General features: G+C 45.3%; 1 protein-coding gene across 4 annotated transcripts in view; it reads left to right on the top strand.

Moving 5' to 3' along the window:
• Positions 1 to 4760: 4760 nt before the first annotated feature.
• Positions 4761 to 17065, top strand: part of MITF (melanocyte inducing transcription factor) — a 227473-nt gene continuing 215168 nt past the window's right edge. For all 4 annotated transcript variants that reach the window (XM_025922421.2, XM_025922399.2, XM_025922407.2 and 1 more), the window contains exon 1: positions 4761 to 5050. In XM_025922421.2, the coding sequence (XP_025778206.1) occupies positions 4947 to 5050 (104 nt within the window). In that variant the 5' untranslated portion in view covers positions 4761 to 4946. The remainder of the gene's footprint in view (positions 5051 to 17065) is intronic.

Raw genomic sequence — 17065 nt, 5'->3', positions numbered from 1 at the left:
GCACAAGCTGTGATGTTTCATGACACAGTGTTATCGGTGGTGGTGGCTTCACTAGCCCAGTTCTATGGCATAGATTTTGGAGTTGTTCCTGGTTGCACAACTTCTGTGCCAGGTCCTGCAGCCCTTCCAGAAGGTCTGGGGCTACTCAGTCTACTTTCAGTGAATTGCTTTCTGCTGAAATCAACCATCTCCTGTTGCTCTTGGATGTTTCCTCCAAACATACCTTGAGCAGCTTTGCTTCCACATCTTCCTCATGTCCCGTTTCTCCTTTTCAACCACATGTTTTTTAAATCTAACTTTATCAGCAATGGTATACCATTTAAAAAATCATTCTGACAGTTCCCTTTTTTTCCTGTTTATTTTTATTTTTATTTTTTTAAATTTTTTTAACGTTTATTTATTTTTGAGACAGAGAGAGACAGAGCATGAACAGGGGAGGGGAAGAGAGAGAGGGAGACACAGAATCTGAAACAGGCTCCAGGCTCTGAGCTGTCAGCACAGAGCCCAACGCCGGGCTCGAACCCACGGACCGTGAGATCATGACCTGAGCCGAAGTCGGACGCTTAACCGACCAAGCCACCCAGGCACCCCGTTTTTCTGTTTATTTTTTAACATAGAGATGTTAAAATGTACGCAAAGGTACAGAGAGTGGTATAGTAAACTTCCAAAGCACATTACCCAGTTGTACCATCTTATTCACATTTCCGCTCTCCTTTTCCCACTTTATGGGGGGATAGTATTGTATGGAGTATTTTATGGCAATTCCCAGACATCATATCATCTCACCCATAAATACCTTATATGTATGTCTGACTATCAGATAGGAACTTCGAAAATAAGATAAGCACGATGTCACTATCACACCTAATAAAGTTAACAATAATTAAGAAAATCTTTTTTATGTTTATTTGTTTTTGAGAGAAGGAGAGAGAGAGAGAGAGAGAGCGAGAGAGAGAGAGAAAGGAAAGACAGAGAGACAGAGCACCAGCCAGCGAGGGGCAGAGAAAGAGGGAGACACAGAATCCGAAGGAGGCTTCAGGCTCTGAGCTGTCAGCATAGAGCCTGACGCGGGGCTCAAACTCACGACCTGTGAGATCATGACCTGAGCTGAAGTCAGACACCCAACCGACTGAGCCACCCAGGCACCCCAACAATAATTTTTTAATATCATCCAATTCCAGTCCATGTTCCTACACTTCTAGTGTTCTCCAAAATGAATTTTGACAATTGGTTTGTTCAATCAGACTCCACATAATATGTACACAATGTATGTGGGTGATATGATATGTCTGTTTTCCCAATTTGTTTTCAAAATTAAATATAATTCACATAGATCTTATGTATGTCTCTTACTTCTTTAAAAATCTATAGCAGTTCCTCCTTCCTCTTTATTTCATGCTATTTATTTTTTGAAGTATTTCCCAATGTCTTGTAGAATTTCTCAATTTCTTGGTTTGTCTGAGTGCAACCTCACATGTTCCTCTCTCTCATTTTCCCCCCTAAATTGGTGGTTAGATCTAGGGGCTTGATTAGATTCAGTTTTCATGTTTTATGTCCTATATTTTTCTCTTCTTTATTTTTCTTCACTTTATTTATTTTTAATATCTAGCTTAGTCACATCTCCTCCAAGAATTCTTCACTTTATCTCCACCTCTGCCCTTGGCGGTGGCTCCTTTCTCAGACACATGTAGCACTTACCTATCTATTTATTTATCTATCAAAGCATTTTCACTTCTATTCTTAAAAAGGCAAGGACTAGGTCCTGAGTGCAGAGATCATGTATGGCTCAGAACTGCTATTTTTCTCCATATCTAGCACATAATGTGGCTGACACAGAGTAGGTGCTCCATAAATAGTTGTTGAGATAAATGGATATGAAAGTCCGAATCATATATCAACTATCAACTGCTTAGTACTTGCTGCCTTCTGTGTGGTTTCTCACTGGGTTACAAGCCTTGACTCAACTCCTGGACTATGAGTCTCTTGAGGGCAGAGAGGGAGTCAAATACATTCTTGTAGTCTGGTTACTTAACACTATGCTCTGTTTATGACCAGCGCATGTACAATGTGTCTTCGAGTGAGGACCCTTTCACATTTATCCTTGCTGTTGGATTTTTATAAGCTTAAATGAGAGGTGCGTGTGACAAGCATGAGCAAGAGTAAAATATTACATAAATGTAGGTAAGTGTGACAATAATAATCTTCTGTACTTCTTTTGCTCTTGTGCTCTGAAGAGACCCAATCTCTGGTTGAAATGTATGAAGATATTGACTTTCATCACCTTTTTAAAGAAAAGGTATCTACTCCTAGGGTTTAATTCATTCATAAAGAGGGATTACAGGGCCATCTACCAGGGGGCCAACTTTTTATCACGTGGATTAATGGTATGGCCATCCCTCGAGATGGGCCATCTATTTAAAGGACTGAAAAGCGTTTAGGGTGATTACTCAAAGGTCTTTTGGTTGCAACTGACAAAAACCTAAAGCATAATAGTTTCAGCAAAAAGAAAAGAGTTTTGGATTCATATCTCTGGAAATTCTAAGGATATCTGCTTCTCTGATTGTTGATCTTATCTCACTGTGTCATTTTTGGTCAGCTTTCCAATGTGGCCATAAGTAATTAGCTTTAGGTTGTCTATCTTTGTTTTTTTTTTTTTTTTTTAATTTTTTTTTCAACGTTTATTTATTTTTGGGACAGAGAGAGACAGAGCATGAACAGGGGAGGGGCAGAGAGAGAGGGAGACACAGAATCGGAAACAGGCTCCAGGCTCTGAGCCATCAGCCCAGAGCCTGACGCGGGGCTCGAACTCACGGACCGCGAGATCGTGACCTGGCTGAAGTCGGACGCTTAACTGACTGCGCCACCCAGGCGCCCCAGGTTGTCTATCTTTGAACACCAAGCTTCCACAAAGCAGACAGTCTTTCCCTGTTGCCCTGTAGAAAGGTTCAAAGGAGAACTTTTAATCGTGTTACTGTCCTGTGTCCATCCCTAAAGGAATCACTGTGGCTAAGGAAAAGGGGTCATTCATTGGTCAGGATTAAATCACATACCCACTCTCACTGGGTGGTAGATGGCGCTCTAAATGACAAATGTGTCACATGTGAGGGAAGAGGAGTTTTCCCCAACTCAGAGTAGGATGAGACCAGAAGAAAAGGTGCAGGGGAAAAATAGCAGCTGTATGTGCCTCAGGGCAACCTCCGCTCAGAGCTCTGTATGTAGCCTACAGATCCTTCTGGAAGGTGCACTTGTCTGGTGGTAAGTTCAGGGCTCTTAGTTTTCTTGATAGTTTTTTCCCCTTCACGTTTGGTCCATTTGGTCTGGTAGGTCACTATTTGATATGAGTGCCATAATGGGCTGTTCCATTTCAGTTCTAAAGACGTTACACAATGCAGTTCTAACATGAACTTCTTGATAGCCTTTAAGGGGTCAATGGAATTCTGGGAGATGCCCAATCATTAATCCAAACTTCTTAGAATTTTATCCTAGTATGATCATTTAGTTTAATACTTCTGGAAGGAAAACTCACAGATGAAATGTTAGTCTGAACGGAATATGTTTAAGATATTATTTATTTTTAAGATATTTACCTTAAAGAAAAATAAAAGAATGACCAGGAAGCATCATTTTTAAAGACTACAAATCACCTTCCCTTGCATTTGACCTTGCAACATCTTCTAAAACAGGTTTGCTCATCTCCTCTCCTACAGATGAAGAAATTGAGGCTTCTAGGAATCAATGACGTGCCCAAGATTACACAGTGCTTTAGACAGGATTTCAGGATTTCACCTCTGAGTCTCATAACTTTAAATACCACCCTCTAACTCTCTACTGCCTCCCTGATGCCTTAAGACATTTTTTAGAAGAAAGAACACATTCTGCTGGAAGTAATCAGAGGGAACGTCTGGAAGTAAACATGAGCCATAACTGAGCTTTTTATTCTGTTACCTAAATGAGTGATGGGAAGCTCAGGCGGGAGGATGACACTCATACAGTTTACGCACCCCCAAGTTCACTCCTGAATTGTTAGGACAATCTTGTTTGAACTCCCAGACAAGTGAGAAATTAAAAGCAGACAGTGACGACTCTGTTTTGTTAACTTGGTGCCTTTTAAATTAACCGGACCTTTCAAGTGCTGCTTTAGATTAAAAGTGGCTAATTGGATAAAGGGAGCAGAGCCACTCAGCTGGATGGATGGTATTGTAAAAGCTCAGACTGAGTTACAGAAAAGGAACGCACAAGAATAATTTTTACGATAATGTTTTAATTATAAAGTGAAGGCAAATTCCTCCACTCTATTCCAATCCGAGGACAAGGTAATATGTCACCGCGGCGCTGAAAAGCATACAGGCTGATAGATAGTTAGGTCCTTTTATTTTAAGGTAGGCTTGAAGGCAAAAACTTTCTAGTGCCAAAACCCTTCACGATTAAAAAAAAAAAATTTTTTTTTAAAGGATTTGGCGTGCCCTCGCAAATATCTGCACAGGGAGTAGGGCTGACGGTAGGAGAGCAAGGCTGAGGCCATTCTTATTAATATTAAATAGCCACGTCCGTATCCTTGAAGCAAGAGAGGAGAGAGGAGGGAGAGGAGCTGCTGACATTGACAATGAATCCAAACAGGAGTTGCAATAGCGGTGTCCACCACGTTGCCTCTGCCCCCGCCTGGCCTTCTGGGAGTTGTAGTTTTCACGGGAGCGGCTCCCCTGGAAAGCCGGGAACGCCCGTCCGGACCGAACTACAGATCCCAGGCTGCGCGCGGCCGCCCGCCCCTCCCTCCCGGGTGCGAGTGTAAACTCGCCGCGCCGGGGCGGGTGGCCGCGCGCGGGCAAGCGGGCTGAGCTGGGCACTGCGCGGGGGCACACCGCTCGGGGACCCAGGCCCCGCCACCTTCCCTCCGCCCCAGGCTCTGTTCTCACTTTTGAGCAGTGGAAGGACGGGAAGCGGGAGCCATGCAGTCGGAATCGGGGATCGTGCCGGATTTCGAAGTCGGGGAGGAGTTTCACGAAGAGCCCAAAACCTATTACGAACTCAAAAGTCAACCTCTGAAGAGCAGGTGAGTAGTGACAGCTGGAGGGAGGCGCGGAGTGCGGCTGGGGGCCCCGTGCCCCACACCGTGGGGCGAGGAAAGCCGGTCGTCCGGGCTCTGGGACAAGGACCCCGTGTCCTTGCCCGGGGGCAGAGGGCGAACTGCCCCCGCAGTTGGGGGGCCGCGTCCGCCCAGGCGGTGCGCCTCCGGGGGCTCCGTTCAAGTGCGCTGCGGGGGCGTCGCAGGCAGCCTACGACCGCCGGCCCAGGTGAGGGGTCCCTGGGCACGGCACACTGGCCGCTGAGACCGGGTGGGGGCAGGGGAGCGACCGGGCGAGCAGGTGGGGGAGGAGGAGCGCGGGAACCGGACGCTGTCCCGGTGGGAAGGAGAAAAAAAGAGTTTCTAGTGAACCTCTTTTCTGAAGATCCCGGCGGGCTGAGTACTCGGAGAGGGAGTGCTTGGGGTGGATTGAAACGCGACGTTGATGGAAGCAATTAATTCGTTTGTGTCGCCTCCTCGGAGCCGGGCTCCTCTGGGAAAGTCCGCCCCTGGCCGCCTCCAGGTGATGTTTCCCGGAGCCCCGCCTCTCACCTTGCCCACCGGGGCACGCCGGCGCGGGCGGGTCGGGGGCAGCGGGTGGGCGTGTCACCTCGTTCAGATTAAACAACTCCCTGGGCAATAGAGTCCCATTCAAAACCAGGCCTTCCCTGGAGGGAAAAAAAAAAAAAGCCTCGTAACTGGAGGGTATTGGGACAGGCCTGCTTGGCAGGGCCCCTGCTTGGCAGAGACACGCGTTTAATTTGCAGGGGAGTTCAAAAACTTTTTGGCGAGAAGTGAAGACACCCGCTGGTCTGGCGCCCCACCACCTCTAGTGCCCATTTCTTATGCTACCTCCGTTCCCACTCCGTTCTGTCGGAACGGGTTGGGTATCTTTCTTTCTCTGTCCGGGGGCCGCTCCAGACATTTCCCGTGTTTACGAAGAGGGACATGGTCATTGGAGGTTGTGATAGTAGAGAAGGGTTTATGTCCACCCCTCTCAGTTCTGAAATAAGGTGAAGCTATAGCTGGAGGGTTAAGCAGTGCTTCTGCACACCCACCTCAAACCTTCCTGCCTGCCCCTCACGTGGGTAAAGTCAGGGTGAACGGACCTGGCTGGCAGAGGGGGAGGAAGGTTCAGTAATCAGGGTGAATGAAGAGAAGGACAACTGGCCGGGGGGTGAAGTAGTACATAATCCAGTCTTTGCTTCTGGGGTGCACGGGGCTCCTGTTTGCTCTAGCCGCAGGCAGAGCCAGGTTTGTTTCCTTCGGGGCTGCGTCGGGACTCTGAGTCCAAGTTGGGGAAGAAAACCTAGGAACTGCGTATCCACTTCCCGGGGTTGCTGAAGCAGCCTCTTTGCAGTCGCTTCACAGTGATTGGAAGGAAATGCCGTTAGATGCCTACAAGCAGCCTTTAGTTGATGGTTTCTCTTCATAATGGCTGTTTTGTGTGTGAGAGGAGATTGTGTGTGTTGGGGGTGGGGGTTTTGAGTAATATTGTGTGAAGGGTATTGTTGGTTATGCTCATTGGGGCTTTATGTGCATTCGGCTGAAGGGACCAGTGTTTTACTGAGCAGTCTCTGCTTTTGCTTCTATAAGCAAATGCTTACATGGCCAGAATGAGGGAGTGAGTGTTTGAGTGTGTGTCTGTAGTCCTGAAAGAAATGAATTAACCGGACTGTTTGGAACATTTTTGATGGGAGCTGATACATAACATTAAATGAGTTTGAGAGAGTGAGGAAAATACCATCTGGAAAAACCCAAATGAGTGCCATGAAACTCATGTTGAAGGATTTGGGCCTGTTCTTTTTCAGAGTCGGCAAAAAATTACTTGCAAGGGTGAGCGTCCTCGGTAGCTAGCTAGCATGTGTAAGGAAAAATGTGGCTACGTGGGAAGCAATGGCTTCACACGTTGAAGCTAGAAACAGGTGCGGGACAGAACCGGTATGGAGAGGAATGCTAAATTAAAAAAGTTGTTGTAAAACTTGTCTGTGGAGCAGACACATGCTCTTTGAAATAAACCAGTTAAATAAAATCTGTGAATAAATATATGGGGTTGGCAAAATTTCCCTATACTGTTTTCCACAGTTGTCTAACTTATTGTCATCGGCATCTGTTGTGTGACTTTAAAAGGGCTACATGTTGTTGGGGGCCTCCTCATGGCTTTTTGTCTGAAGTCTTTGCCAGGGTATCTCCCTTCTTGTAAGTCTTGGTTGGAAAAAGTAGAATTTGAAAGGTCAAGGCGGCTGTAGCCATTTCGTCTCTCAGTTATATTCCCTAGATCGTCTCTTGGAGTTGAAAATATGTTCAGAATCTGCCCACCTCTCGGCAGGTCCCCTGCTACCACTTTGGTCCAAGTCCTCACCAGCCCGTGCCAGGGTTATTGCGGTAGCCTCTTGCTTTCTACTGTTACCCCTTCTGGTGGATTTTCTATGTGACAGCCACAATGTTCCTGTTAAAATTGGTTCTCAGGCAGGATAGATATCGCTGCCCTCCCCAGGGGTCATTTGACAATGTCTGGAGAGATTTTTGGTTGTCAGAATGGAAGGCTGTTGGTACTGGTCTTTAGTACATAGAGCCCTGAGTATGCTGCTAAAGTTTCTGTAATGGACAAGGTAGCAACAGAGAATTATCTGGCCCTAAACTGTCACCGCTGAGGCTGAGAAACTGTGGCTTAAAACGTGCCACATCATGTCGTTCTCTGCTTAAAACTCTCCAGTGGCTCCTAGTTTCAGTAACACTCGAGATCCTTTAAACGGCAAAAGGCAGCCTGTATGGTCAAGTTCCCTGTCAGCTTCCTTGCTGTCCCGGAACACTCCGGGCTCCTCCACCGTAAGGCCTTTGTATGTTGTATTTGGCTGGCGCCTCTGCCTGGACCATCCTTTGCCCAGAGAGCCACAGGGCTCACCACCTCACCAACTTCAGGTCTTTTATATTCCTAGCAGGCCTACCTTGACCTCACTAGGTACAATCACTATCCCTCCAGACTCTCATCTTCCTTGCCCTGTACTATTTTTTCCATTGTACTTCTATTATAACCAACTCTCATTTCTACTGTGTTTATAATAGGTTCCTCCACGCTAGACTGCCAGCTTCAAGGGAGCAGAGATTTCTGTCTGTTCCTTGTTTACTGTTGTGTCCCTAGAGTCTAGAGCAGAGTTTCTCAACCTCAGTGCCATTGACATTTCATGCTGGATTACACTTTGTTGTGGGCACCGTCCCGGCCATTGCAGGATGTTGACCAGCACCCCTGGCCTCCGTCTACTAGAGGCCACTAGCGCCCGACTCCCAATTGTGACATCCAGAAACGTCTCTAGACACTGCCAAATGTCCCTGAAGGGTACAGTCACGCCTGCTTAGAACAATTAGCCTTGAACATTGCCTGGCACGGGAATGATTTGTTGTTTGAACAGGTGTTGCTTTCTCCCTTAGGAGTCCACCCAGGACGGGGTGCTTGGTTCTGATTTTGCCTTCAACCTGGCGGCCTTTTAAATTTTTTTTTTTTCCAACGTTTATTTATTTTTTGGGACAGAGAGAGACAGAGCATGAACGGGGGAGGGGCAGAGAGAGAGGGAGACACAGAATCGGAAACAGGCTCCAGGCTCTGAGCCATCAGCCCAGAGCCTGATGCGGGGCTCGAACTCACAGACCGCGAGATCGTGACCCGGCTGAAGTCGGACGCTCAACCGACTGCGCCACCCAGGCGCCCCGGTGGCGGCCTTTTAATGTAGGTATCCATCAGGGTCTCTCCAAAGTGGAGATTATATATTCTTCATTTGGGCTGAGCTCGGATGTGCAGGTGTTTCATGAGGAAAGACACATTTTCATTCCTAACCGAGACCTCCTGGCCTTTAGGAGTGTGAGGCTGCTGGAATTAGATCGCGTGACCCTCCTTTTGGTCATAGTCACTGGCAAATCTGCAGTGGAGGAAGACACACGATGAGGAAAGGTTCTAATGAAGAATTGTTTGCAGTGTGGTTCCCCCAGCAAGATTTTTGAAGCCTCTGTGTGTTCTCCTGGGAATGAGCTCTGAATGGTGGGCGGCAGGGGAAATGTGCCGAATTTCAAGGGTGAACCCAGAATTCACACGCTGATGCAGTCACATCAGGGAAACAAATGTGGAGCTGTTAAATGAGCTCCTATCAGTGTAGGCACTCTCTCTACGTCTTTGGGACCTGAAAACAGCATTTTATTTTATTAAAAAAAAATTTTTTTTTGAGTTTATTTATTTTTGAGACAGAGAGAGACAGAGCATGAACGGGGGAGGGGCAGAGAGAGAGGGAGACACAGAATCGGAAGCAGGCTCCAGGCTCTGAGCCATCAGCCCAGAGCCCGACACGGGGCTCGAACTCACGGACCACGAGATCGTGACCTGAGCTGAAGTCGGACGCTTAACTGACTGAGCCACCCAGGCGCCCCTGAAAACAGCATTTTAAAACATGTTAGCCTCTGTCAGGTTTATGGTCCTCTTATTCGATTGACTGGGTGCACAGTTCTGTGGCTTTGTACTTGCTAATGCCCTTTTCCTGGACAGACTTCAAACTTGGCCTAATCTAGTTCCAGTTTCTTCTGTCAGAATTTTAGTTATGTTTCAGATAACTGTTGTTTAATTTCCTGCAAATTAGAAATGGGAATGAGGGCAAGTCTTGGGTTTATTATGGCAGGACAGGATACAGTGGTGGTTTCCGAAAGCTGATTCCTGGAGACATGTGTGAAGTTTTCACAGGTTTGTGGTGAATGAGAAAGACAACAACTGTTGTGTCACACGTGCACATACACGTGTTTCGGGATAAGGCCACTGCCATTTCTTGGATTTATTCTGAGAGTTTCTCTCCTGTCTTCGTAGTAAAACTACCCTTTCTTTTATGAAATGATAATCCATTCTTGGCAAAACACAGCTGTCAATCTTTTACTGGTTTCTGAGAGTTTTCTTGATTTTTCTGCCAGTCCAGTCTGCAGGGAATTGCCAGCATTATTCTGGCATCACTGTCCCCAGCTAGCTGAGACCTTAGGCAGGCTGGGTCTAACTAACTTTAGTTTCCTCATCTGACAAATGGCGGCCTGCGTCCTAAGGGTCTTAGGAACATTCACTGTCACGTTGACTGTGGAAGAGTATTAGCCTGGTGCCCGGCCCATAGTAAGGGTTCAGTAAAATGTTAGCAAGTGGTGTTCTTGGTGTTATTTCTTTATTACTTAACAGTGAGTCCTGACATTCCATGAAGCATTTGCATGTGGTTGTCTTTGGCTTTCTACCTTAAGGCCAGGGTTGTTCGTGAACAACAACCTATCTCCTAATGAATACTACTGCCACCTAATGTTTAGATTTTTTTTTTTTTTACAGTTTATATTTTTGATCCAACCCATAAAAATTTATGCTTGTTAAAAAAAAAAAAAGCAATTGTGACATCAGTACCTACAGAAAACTTCATATTCGACATGTGTCTGTTGAGCCCTGTGCAAATTGCTTGTGTAAATTAATACCAGTAAACGTAGCTAACATCTATTGAGCATGCATCACGTGTCATTGCCTATTCTACGTGTTTTTATGTATGTGGACTTAATATTTGCATACCTGCGAGAGATGATAATGATAAATAACAACATTAATGATCTTAATTACATTTTTAAAACTGGTAATTCTTAATGCGGTGCTTACTACCTGCCAGGACTGAGTCTGAATATTTTACTTGTGTTAATTCAGTTAGTTTTCACATCCACCCTGGGTGTCTGTTTTTTCTTATTTTCCAGAGGAAGAAACCGAGGCATAACAAGTAGATGGGCCCAGGTTTAACCTGAGGCCATCTGGTTCTAGCCCCAGGCTCTTGTCCACTAGCCTGTACCTCCGTGTAAAAGGCACTGTGCACGACAGCAGAAATGGAGAGGAACATCATTCTGCATCTTTTCCAGAACTCTCAGTGGGTGGAGCACCTGGGGGGCTCCATCCGTTACGTGTCTGGCTTCAGCTCAGGTGATGATCTCACAGTTCATGAGTTTGAGCCCTGCATCCGGCTCACTGCTGTCAGCACCAGGCCTGCGTCGGATCCTCTGTCTCCCTCTCTCTCTGCCCTTCCCTGGCTTGTTCTCTCTCTCCAAATAAATAAACAAACTTAACTTAAAAAAAAAGTCTCAGTGGGTGAAGGAAAGAACACATGGATCCAGCTAACCATGCAAGACAGAGTGTGACCTCGTGGGAAGGTGAGCATCAACAGTGGCCATTTCCTAGAGGACAGGAAATAGGAGGCCCGTTTTGTGAACGAGCAGGGCTCTATGAGTTTGGCCTGGAAGTTCAAGCAATACTCAAGCATATTTCTCTATAACATTAAATAAGATGTTAGACACCCTGGAGGACATATCCTAAAATAGACTTCTGGGGGTTTTGGTTGCCTTTTAAATGTTTAAACAGACTCTCAGACCTTCCTCACGGTCTGGGAGCTCCTGGTGGTGGCAGAGACCAGATGCGCGTGAACAGGTTCAGAGGGGGCCGTCCTGAAGTGCTGTGCCCACGGCTCTGTCACTTAACTGTGACGTGTGTGCTTGAGACACTTAGCTTCGAGGAGCCTCAATTTCCTTACCTGTAAAATGGGGCCAACATACTATTGGTAGAAGTTTTTAATTTTTTTTTTTAAAAATGTAATGTTTATTTATTCTTGAGAGGTGTGAGCAGAGGAGGGGCAGAGAGAGAGGGAGACACAGAATCCGAAGCAGTCTCCAGGCCCTGAGCTGTCAGTGCAGAGCCCGAAGCGGTCTTGAACTCACGAACCATGAGATCAGGACCTGAGCCAAAGTCGGATGCTTAACTGACTGAGGCACCCCTATTGGTAGAAGTTTTGAACTGGAAATAGAATCTGTAAAAGTGCTTTACAGAGTGCCTAGCACACATCAGTAATAAAACTCCTTCTTTTCTACTTTACCACGGTAATTTTTTCCTTCCTCATAACAATAACTAAGAGGCAATCTCCGAAGCAAAAGAGGCAAGATCGAGGTGCCTCATGCTGGCAGATGTTCAACTCTTCTTATGCAAATTAGTTTTGTGGTATGATTAGATGGAAAATTTGATTAAAGTGGATTCTAAGTGTTGGTTCTGTGTGTTATTGGAGATTTCCCTTTCCTGAGTCCTATTTATAGAATTTATTTAAGCGTGTGTGTGTGTGTGTGTGTGTGTGTGTGTGTGTGTGTGTGTGTGTGTGTTTAATTCCCTTTGAGTTCTGCGGTGCAGTTTGCACAGGCTGATGTTTATATCTGCTCCAGTTGTGCAAGAAGTGGAAAATATCCTTTTTTTAGAACAGGTCACATGTGCTTACTGTCAGGAATAGGACCTCAGTGTAAAAAAATGTATCTTGGGACAAATCAAAGTTACTAAATTTCTCCCTCCAACTGCTTTGTTTCAGAACTGGCAGTATTAGGATAAATAATAGGAAAAAAAAAACCCACTCGGCTATTTTTTTTTGTCATTTTTCAAGGACAATAAGCAAGAATTTCACTTGGTGTGTGTGTGTGTGTGTGTGTGTGTGTGTGTGTATGTGTATGTGTGTTTGCGTGTTTTAAGTATAAAATGTACTTTGCTGTTATGTCCATCTCATCAAAGTAAATTGTAAAAATATGTTTGACTGCCCTCCAAATACACATAATTTGGAGAAAATAATCAAAAAGGTGGGTCAAAGATATTAAATGCTGTTACTACAGGCTTTTGATATTGTAAAGTCAAGTTTGCAGTTTATACGGAGGTTTTTGTGAGGCAAGTGAACATTGTGTACTCGAGGTAGGGCAAGAGGGAGTCATGCAGTCTGAGTCTTGATGGAGGCAGATGGAGGCTGAGGGCAGGGAGCCGTGTAAGCAGGTCTGGGTCTCTTTTCCAGTTCCTTCCCCCCTGCCTGTGTTCTCTTTTCCTCAGGATTTGGGGAGAGGCCGGGGCTCCTCATTTCTCTAGGTTGCTTCTTAAATGTGGCTCCCTTAATTCTTTGCTACATCATTGCCTCCTGTGGCCCTCTATGCATGCCACAGAGAATAGAGTACGCCTTTGTGGTGTCCACACGAGACATCTGTCTTGAGATTCAGAACCGTGAGGTTTTTGTCTTCAAGTGCCTAAATTCCCAGGGTTCTCAAGCCCTGGGCACTGCCCAGAGTGTGTTGCAGATGGTAACCCATTGGCTGTTTTCCACCTGAGTTGGAAGTTGAGCCAGGGGGAGGAGTGGAGTAAAGGTGAGAGAAAAACCCATAGGGAAGTAAGTAAATGGTACCTCAGAATCATGAGGGCCCTGGTATCCTCCCCAAGGTGCATCGAAAACATCCCTCGGTCACTTTTAGCAGGGGCAGTAGAGCTTTGGGTCAGAAGGACCTGGATTTATTTGTGTTTTTTTTCCTTTTTCCCTTCCCTCCCTCCTTTCTCTCTCTTCTCACAGCAGTTATTTATTAAGCGCCTCTAGTATGTCAGGCTCTGTGCTGGCCAGAGGGGATCAAAGGTAGAACCAGATAGGCAAGGTTCCCACTACCATGGTGCATCCATGTTGGAGATGCGAACACAGTTAATGATGTGCCAAATAAATGCACAATATAATTTTTGTTGCTGAAGAGGGAGTAATTGATATAGTGTGATTAGGAAACACAGGGGCTTTTTAGAATGGGTCTGATATCAGGAATCACCTCATGGAGGAGGTGATTTTGAGGCAAGGCTTGAATGCCTGAAATAAGTGTGCAAATCTTGGTGCTTCCCCTCCCTAGCTGTATGACTTTGGACCAGTTGCCCAACTTCTTTGAATCTCAGTTCCTTCTTTTGTAAAATGGGGCAATAACTACCTTATAAGGCTGCTGTGAAGATAAAAAGTATCGCTTGTAAAGCATCTAACATTAGGCTTTACCTTATAGGTGCTCAGGGAGATGCATTGGACGGGTTTAAGGTCATAAATTGAATAGTGGAGAAAAATACAGACGTTAATCTTCCCTGCAACTGTTTATAACTTGGTTTTAAGTGTTTTCCTAATGTTGAGTGAGTCAGAGATTTATGGTTGTCTTTATAAACCTACCCTCGGACTGAAAGTGGAGATGGGTCTTGTTCTTTTTATTATCCTTTTTTTTTTCCTCCGGGATCGTCTTACTTGAGTCGTCCCCTTGCTCTTCTCATTGTTGTCACATTGAGATTATTCATGTTTGACCATGCTTTCACGTAGGAATAGTTTCTGGCTGGGTTTTGAAGTAATATTTGGTATATAGGACAAGTCCAAGGGCTCTTGGAGAAAAACGCAGAGCTTAAGATTGATTTAAGAAAATACACACGCGTACCACAACCAACTCTTCTGGAACTCCTGACTCACAGTCCTATGTTTTGACCCCTAGATCATGCTTCCTGTCCACACTGAGGTGAAAGAAGCCTCTCCTCCCACACAGCACCTCGCAGCTTTGGTCAGTGTTGACATCTACAGGCAATAGCGTGTGTTTTTAATTCAGCAACTTAAAACGAAAATCTTCAAAGCTTTTGAATTCCAGTAGCTGCGTTCTTTGATTCAAGTACCCATGGAGTGGTGACTTTTTTTTTTTTTTAATTTTTTTTTTTCAACGTTTTTATTTATTTTTGGGACAGAGAAAGACAGAGCATGAACGGGGGCGGGGCAGAGAGAGAGGGAGACACAGAATCGGAAACAGGCTCCAGGCTCCGAGCCATCAGCCCAGAGCCCGACGCGGGGCTTGAACTCACGGACCGTGAGATCGTGACCTGGCTGAAGTCGGACGCTTAACTGACTGCGCCACCCAAGCGCCCCGGAGTGGTGACTTTTAAAAGGAAAACTCCTGGGTCATGTGAGAACAAATATTTTAAATCCAAATGCAACGACTTACAAGTCTGTGGAGTAACTGGTAGAATCCTGTTCTTCTATAAGAAAATTGTGGGTTGTTGAGCAACTTCAGGAAGGCACGTGTAGCCTTCACTCTCTCCACCCCCACCCCTTCCCCAAAGTGGGATAACTTGCTGAATCATTCACATGCATTTGTCTGTTTTCCTATGTGATCAAGGGCAGAATGGGAAAAGTGGTGGTCGCCGCTGCTGGGCATGCGTAACTTGTTTTTGTAGAACATGTTTTCTCTCTAGGAGGCTTAACTTGCGTCAGTGAGAAGAAAGTTTGAAGCAGGGAGGATTCATTTATCCTGATGGCTGACATTATATATGAAATTATGGGCTGACAGATAGGACTGCTCTGTTGAGTTCAGTACCTTTATTATAAAATGTTCCTAGGTACTAACTGGTTTCAAGAAGTGTGTTTTTCAGAACATACCTTTTATTTTTCTAACTGGAGATTTGAACGTTGGTGGAAAGAAAAGGAAAGATGATTTCCCTGATTAACTTGGAACCTAGCACAGTCCTCACAGAGCCTACCAGAGGACCTCAATGAGATATGGCCATGCTGTTCGTCTTGCATGCATCTGTCCCAAGCAGCTGGAGGTAGTACTCTAAAATTGAGTCTGTGAACAGACACACAGATATTGTAACAATCCATTCTCCATCAAAAGAACTGGGTACAGTTTTGCTTTATTTTTCAGCATTTGAAGTTTTTCAATAAAAGATGGAAAGGTACTATTTCAGGGTTAGCTTTGCTTTATTGTATTACTGAGCCTGCATAACAGCACCATCTAAATTTAGAACATTGGCACCTTGGCCAGTAGAACCCTTTGCAACTAATTTATAATGTTTTTGGCAGAGAATAGCTATGAATAAACATGAAAATAGTATTGGCCAGGTAGGGTCATTTACTTTCAAGAGAAGAGGATGACACCAGCCAGGCGTTCTTGAAAATTCCCTTTATTTATTTTTGAAGGAAGAGCTTGCGGTAGCTTAGTAAAACAGCCTCTAAAAATATAAGCAACTAGTGCGATTCCTGGTGACATTCCAAATAATAGTTTGTCCATTTGCTGCAAGGAAGCATGCCTGGAGAGTCACTTGAGAGATTGGCACTGGCTTGTGTATTGGACGATTGGTGTGTGCAGACTTTTTGGAACCATACCTTGCATCATTTAGCAAAGTCATTTGTCCACTCATCTTTGGGTAGATAAACACTAATGATGTTTTATCTAAGTAAATGCTGTGTGTGTACGTGCTAAATGATGGGATAATGGAACGCAGCTTTAATGACACTGATTATGTATGGAAGCTTTAAATCTTTGTTGATTCAGAAATGAACAAGAAGGTTTGATGGCTCTTGCTTGGTCATAGCATCATAATCACCGACAGGCACGATTTAACAGCGGGAGGCTGAATGGCAAGGACAATTAATTGGGGTTTGTTTTTGGAGTCAGTGGTACTGACTGGAGTCAGTCATTTCTGCTGGTCCAGTGGACCCCTCTTTCTCACACTTGGGTTCATATACATGACATCTTTCTAATCCCTTCTCACTGGCAGCCAACTTCCTTTTCTTTACGTGTTTCCCCTAGGGGACACTTCTTCTGCCTGCCCTTAGTCTCCTTTCCAAATTCTTGCAACAATCCCTTCCCACGTGCTCGGCCCATACTTCAGTTTTGTGGCTCCGAGAGTGGAGGATTTGCCACAGGCCCGGCCACGTTTCTTTTTCAGGGAGACTGGTTTCGGGGAGGTACATGCTGACTAGTGAAAATGAATCCCAGGATTTTGCTAGGGTGCTAACAGAAAGAGATTCTTCCTTTATTTTCATTGATCTTGAATTTGGGAAGATGTCGAGGTTTAGAATGAAACCATACCTTGTAGACAGAGAAAAAACAAGTTTTTAAATTAGGTTAACTTTGTGACACCTGGGTGGATCAGTCGGTGGAGCATCTGGCTCTTGATTTTGGCTCAGGTCATGATCCGAGGGTCATGGGATCAAGCCCCACATTGGGCTCTGCACTGGGTGTAGAGCTCGCTTAAGAGTCTCTCTCTCTCTTGGGGCACCTGGGTGGCTCAGTCCGTTAAATGCCAGACTTTGGCTCAGGTCATGATCTCACAGTTCATGGGTTCAGGCCCCGCATTGGGTTCTGTGCCGATGCTGGAGTCTGGAGTCTGCTTTGGAT

The sequence above is a fragment of the Puma concolor genome, chromosome A2, assembly GCF_028749965.1.
Source record: "Puma concolor isolate L17-30 chromosome A2, mPumCon1.1.hap2, whole genome shotgun sequence".
NCBI classification, from domain to species: domain Eukaryota; kingdom Metazoa; phylum Chordata; class Mammalia; order Carnivora; family Felidae; genus Puma; species Puma concolor.
Note: the sequence above shows the minus strand (reverse complement) of the source record. Positions and strands in the feature narration are given on the sequence as shown.